Raw genomic sequence first — 5920 nt, 5'->3', positions numbered from 1 at the left:
CCCCCCCTTCCCCCTTCCCCCCCCCCCCCCCCCCCCCCACCCAGGAAATAGCGAATCTGTCCCTTTAATCATGATCTTTAATTAGTTTCAGGTAGAGAGATCATAGAAACTTTTTGTCCAGACATTGGTATGTATTACGGGTGTATTTCATTTAAACTCGGATTTATTGATGACCTAATTTACAACAATAGCACGTGTAATTGCTCATTTTATGGATTTCCCGAAGAAACATGCGCAGATTCTATATTTAAGGATGTAGACAACTGGAGGGAGAGTGTGAATGTGACATTCGACGCCATCTTGAATGGAACCAAGTACATGATGAAATATTTTGCATATTTTATAACCAAATATGGGCGTTGTGCAGACATTACCACACCAACAAAGAAACTGCGAATACCCGTTGTTGATTCTTGTCCCGAGGATGTTAAAGGGCAAAATACGTTTATGTGTACAAATCCACCCTCTCCGTTACCACCTTATGAATTTCGGATGCACGTAACTGTTGTTTTTAAGAATGTGTTTTGTGCATTGTGTAACGGAATAGATGAGGATTTTATTAAAAGCAGAATGACGGCATGGGGTGTGGACTATACTTGTGAAAATCCACAACTTGCTAACAATCCAATACCTGTTAAAGACGAATGTCAGGTGACCTTTACTCCGCCTTTAAAATGGAAAGACGTACAGTGTGATATTCTACTCATGAGTGTCGTCCAACTGAATAGTGAGGTATGTCCGAACTGTGAAAAAGGTTCGAAGTTTACTCTCGACTGTATTATGTGTAAGCTTTCGTTTGTGGGATATGATTCACAGTGTGGAGATCCACTCAAATATAAAATTTCTCTGAGGACTTTGTTTGAGCTACCAGACCGGACTGCAGTTTTGGTCAACGGAAAACTGCGGGATAGTTCTGAATTCTGCTCAGATGATGAAAAATACGACCATCTTTTTCTAACGTGCAGAAAAATCGTGTGCACGTTCGACGAATTTCCTGTCAAAGGTCGATGTATTAAGAACAGCACGATTACTTTGACCCCTGACCTCTATCTTCAACCAAACGGCACTAAGCTGGTTAATCTAACAGTTTTTCAGGCCATCGCTAATTACATGCATGAATTTGTGTCTCTCGATATACAAATGAATATATTATCCTTCAAAGATTCCCTACACGAGTATTCAGACGGCAATTATACAATGGAAGCTTGGTTGCAAATAGACATTACCAATTCAAGTGGAGCAGACGTGATACAATATATTTCTAGTCTACAATTACAAGATTACAAATACAATTACGATAAAACGCGTTTTACCCTGAGTAACTTCCCTTTACCAGAAGATGACATCTGCCCCACAAAAATCGTTTGCACGAACGAAACGAAACTCGTTTTACGTTTCTCGTGGTTTGTGGAAGCTGTGGTAGAAAATCGAACCTACATAGCACCACTCTTCAATTCTATTTTTGAACTTATGATCGAGACTAACCCAGACAGAATGGAGTTGACACAATTTTGTTTCTGCCGCCCCAGACTGATTTCGTCTTTCAAATGTTCCTTTCAGCGATTTCTCTACCAGGAAAATGAATTCAATGTATCTGATGATGGAATTCTGACTATCCGCTATCGTAAATTGACCTTTGAACCCACACAGTATGAAATTACAGACGAAGGGGTCATTGTGTGTTTGAATCCAGCTATCTTCAAGCTCACGGCATTTTTTGATATGAATCCAATTCAAACTTACGTTTCCGTGGCCTGTACCAGCTTATCAATCGTTTGCCTAATTATTACTATAATATTATACTGTTTGCTGCCCGATTTAAGAAATCTACCCGGAAAGTTAACCATGGGATTATCCCTGTCATTGATTTTAGCACAAGGGTTGTTGATTTTGCCAAATTTGCCCAGACCAATCTGTCGGTACTTCGCTGCCGTCACTCACTACTCGTGGCTGACAGTATTTATGTGGATGGCAGTCATTGCTGTTAACATGTTACGGACGTTCCACCCGAAAACGATGCACGGCGGCTCGGAATGGCTGGGTGGAAACGCTTTTATACGTTTATCGTCAATTTGTTTGATATCTCCGGCCGTTCTGTGTATTATTTTGACAATACTTGACCAATTTCCGGGCGGTCATCTCCATGTCAATTACGGCCAAGCCTCCTGTCTTTGGATGTCTAACATTGACGGTTATATTTATATGTTTTTTGTACCAGTCGGTACAGTCCTATTAATCAGCTCCGTCTGTTTCTGCATGACATTGTACTATATTGAAAAAACAATGGCGGCAACCGACATGATCACGGGTCGAAAACGAGACCGGGAACGATGCGTCATGTATATAAAATTGTCGTCCGTGATGGGATTTTCCTGGATATTTGGGTTTGTAGCAAGTTTCAGTAATGTCGAGGCCTTATGGTACGTGTATATTATCCTGAACGGACTACAAGGCGTTTTTATTTTCTTCTCGTTTGGTATGACGTCACGAACGAGAAAAATGGCCCTGGAACGTGTTTCTGAGAAGTATAAATATTCGGCCAGTAGTAGGTCCACAACCACGACCACAAAAACGACTGCAACTACTAACACTCCGTAGAGTGCTTTTCTAGCATTCGTGGTGCAAGATCTGGTTGACATCAGCAGAACAGACCAGTCTTTGGTTTAAAATGTCTGTCAGATTTTGCAATAAATAAAAGGGGGGATTATCGCTGTAGCACCCCACGTGGTCATATTGTGGCCTTTTCATAAAAGATCAGGAGGTAAAAAGCCGAACTCTTTTTAGAATGGGCGGGTGAGGGGGGGGGGGGGGGAGGAGTAGGTGAAATGAATTCTCTTTTGCTCCAGTCTTGTACTAACAATTGCCTGTTGTATTTTCATTTCATTCTTCTGCACATCTTCAGCATTTATCTTTAAATTTCTTAAATTTTATTCCTGTTATGGATGGAATTTTTAGTACTTACTAGATTCTTTATTAAATATTAGAATTTAAATATTAGTATGTTTTCTCCTGATGCGTTGATAGAAAAAAGAGTATGTGGAATTATTGGTGATTAGTTCCTTACAGGAACATATTCGCCCTTGGTTCGTACCATAATATCACAAACACCTTTTTTAGTTAAGCTATAGTGTCCATAGCTTACCGTCGGAATCTGAGCCTTCAAATCCACTCCGAATTATCTGCGTTTGAAAGTTAAAATGACGAAAAGACAAGTAAGCGATTTTATTGGTAGATCAGTTTTATTGAACCCAACGACATCTTAAATGGCTCATTTCCATGGTTTCATACCAAGTTAGCAGATCGTACTCAGAACAATGGTATTCTTACGTGATCAGAATTCCACTGTTTTGATATTTGGTCATATAAGGTTTTATCAGAATGTAAATGGTAGTTTTAGTATGAATTCCACAAAATCAAATTTCCTGAAATAACAACATGATATCTGTTTACGATGTAGCCTACGTACCACACCCCAGTTCCCTTCCGACCCAGTGGCGGTGCCCCCTAAAATATAGTTTGTACCCCGAGAAATTTAAAAATATATATTCTATACGTTCCAGGAGGCTAGCGCCGCCACTGTTTGCATCTTAAGCGTAAAGTTAAAAAAGACTTAATTAGCCTATATCGTGTCATTTCTGCCATTCTTTGTCTTGTAACAGTGCATATCGGGATAGATTTCAAATTTCTTAAGAGCGAATCATAGAGATTGACTTACACAAAATGGCGGGGAGTTTGACGTCGTTAGGCAGAATTTACCGCGTAAAGTAGACGAGGCATGATAACCCATAGCAGCACCTGATATCACAGTTCCATTGCGACACAGTCGACTTCTGTATTGACATGTTTTGATTGAATAGGTGAAATATTCTGCTGACTTCAGATGGCTACAGGCGATATTGATCGGTAAACCTGAAAATATATAGCCGAAGATCATACACATTGGAATAGTTATATGTTGCAATCGAATCGATATTCGCAACGGCTAACTGTTCACCATAAGTGCCGAAAGGGCTCTACCATTCGACATTTCTCGACAGTCTTCGGAAAGCTGAAAACAGTCTGCTGGCCGTGAATATTCACCTGCACTCTATGTCCAGATTCTGATTGTATCCACTTTGAATCTCAGAATAACCTTGACCGTGTCATAATCTTTATCCTTGACCTTGGTTTATAATTCACCAACCTTTGATATTGCTTATTAAATCTCTGATGTCAGGATCGGGGCAGTTGGGTTGAACTTTACCCCCATTTGGGTAAAAATCAGCATGTCCCACAGATCTTCCACTTAGATAACCAAAGGCTGAAAAATGAAAAACAATTTTCAGATAAAAACGGGCCGGAAAATAATATCTGCAAACACAAGTATCATTTCATTGATGTCAGAGCAACATGATACAATTTGATAAGAATGCATTTGTTGTTGCATGTTACTTTAGCAACGGTGTAAGACACATCTCGCCGTTGCTTTCACAATCCCACATCGCCATTAATTTTGATTGGTAAGTGTTTATAGGGAATTTACTATCTGACGAATTAGATTCCTCTGAACCATATTATTGTGGGAAAATATTTGAATACCCTGTGTCTCTGACGCAAGAATTTCAGTATCAAATTTTCTTTCTGAAGTCTAAGGTTGAGTTGTTGTCATAATGGCCGATCGAAAATACCAAAAACAGCAAACAACTATGATAGTTTTCAGAGCACGCATTCAATTAATTTCTTCTGCAGCCTTTACATCTTTTCGAAATATTGACAATTATTTGAACAAACCAACTACCGTAAAAGTTCGGCTGGAGCTCTGCAACATCCCGGTAATGAAATTATTTACCGGAACTCTGTCAAGATTGTCACGTGATCACGTAGTTCTGGTAGTTTAAAGATCAAAGGTCGTTTAGGACTACAAGCGTAAGTAAGATATGTATTCAAACTGATAATAAAATGTATTATTGGTTAACCAATAGCCACAATATAGCAATATATGCAAAAGCAAGTGTCAGTATTATCCCCAAATAGGGACTATATTTAGGTCGCTATGTGACTACCACTTGACAAATAGTTGTGAAATACCGGAAGTAAAGAGTCTCGCCCAAGAAGACACAAGAAATTTACCATTCATTACCAAGACAGTTTTAGCTTTACGAAAACAAGGATAATCTTACCTAGATGAAACAGCTCGCCATCATTGGAATGTATGACGTCCACAAACTCAGCGTCTGTCATATCCAAGTGATCGTTGTCATCTTCTAAAGCGAATCCTGGACCGGATGGATCCAAAGCCGTGATCCTACCCAATCTCTCTCCAATTCCAAGAAAATTCAATCTTTTACCGGCGAAGCCTGCGACATGAGCTCCCAGACCGTGTCCTACCAGATGTACCATGTTTAACGATATCCCCTCCGAGTCACTCATAGCCTCGATCATATCAGCTAGTCTCCGTCCCATTGTTTTAGTATTAGACGCCGCCTGTGGATAAAACATGGCCGCTCCTTCTTCCCAATAGACGATTATGACATTTAATTCTTCCTGAAAAAAATAAAATGTGAATTTTTACAGATCGCTGATTAAATCCCGCTGAAAAGAGGTGACTAGTAGGAGTGGATGCATTGTGAGCAATGTTCGATTTTATATGACCAGGGGTTGTTAACTAGGGGTTGTTGTTGGTTCAGAGGGAATTCGTTAATCAGAGTTTACATTCCTTAACCACGAGAACTGGATTGTGTGGGACGCATGTTTGTTTACTATATTATACATTATCCATTATAGTGCACGGTAACTTGGTCACAGTCAATTTGGTCACCGGAAATATGGTCACAGTTTATTATGGTCATAGTAATACGGGTACAAGGTATTTTGGTCACAGTAACCAAAATACCTGGTGCCCGTATTGCTGTGGCCGAAATACCGTGTGTCCGTATTGCTG

The 5920-nt window shown here is 39.8% G+C and overlaps 2 protein-coding genes across 2 annotated transcripts; one reads left to right on the top strand and one right to left on the bottom strand.

Annotated features, from left to right (window-relative positions):
* Positions 1–1764: 1764 nt before the first annotated feature.
* On the top strand, positions 1765–2502 carry LOTGIDRAFT_75362 (hypothetical protein; the record flags this gene model as incomplete). The annotated part of the gene is made up of 1 exon (XM_009045404.1): positions 1765–2502. A coding segment is annotated over one exon (738 nt), but the record flags the coding sequence as incomplete, so codon positions are not given.
* A 1673-nt stretch (positions 2503–4175) lies between these two features.
* LOTGIDRAFT_102360 (hypothetical protein) lies at positions 4176–5526 on the bottom strand (the record flags this gene model as incomplete). The annotated part of the gene is made up of 2 exons (XM_009045403.1): positions 4176–4300; positions 5160–5526. Coding segments are annotated over 2 exons (492 nt in total), but the record flags the coding sequence as incomplete, so codon positions are not given.
* Positions 5527–5920: the final 394 nt, after the last annotated feature.

Source organism: Lottia gigantea, assembly GCF_000327385.1.
Source record: "Lottia gigantea unplaced genomic scaffold LOTGIsca_1, whole genome shotgun sequence".
NCBI classification, from domain to species: Eukaryota; Metazoa; Mollusca; class Gastropoda; family Lottiidae; genus Lottia; species Lottia gigantea.
Note: the sequence above shows the minus strand (reverse complement) of the source record. Positions and strands in the feature narration are given on the sequence as shown.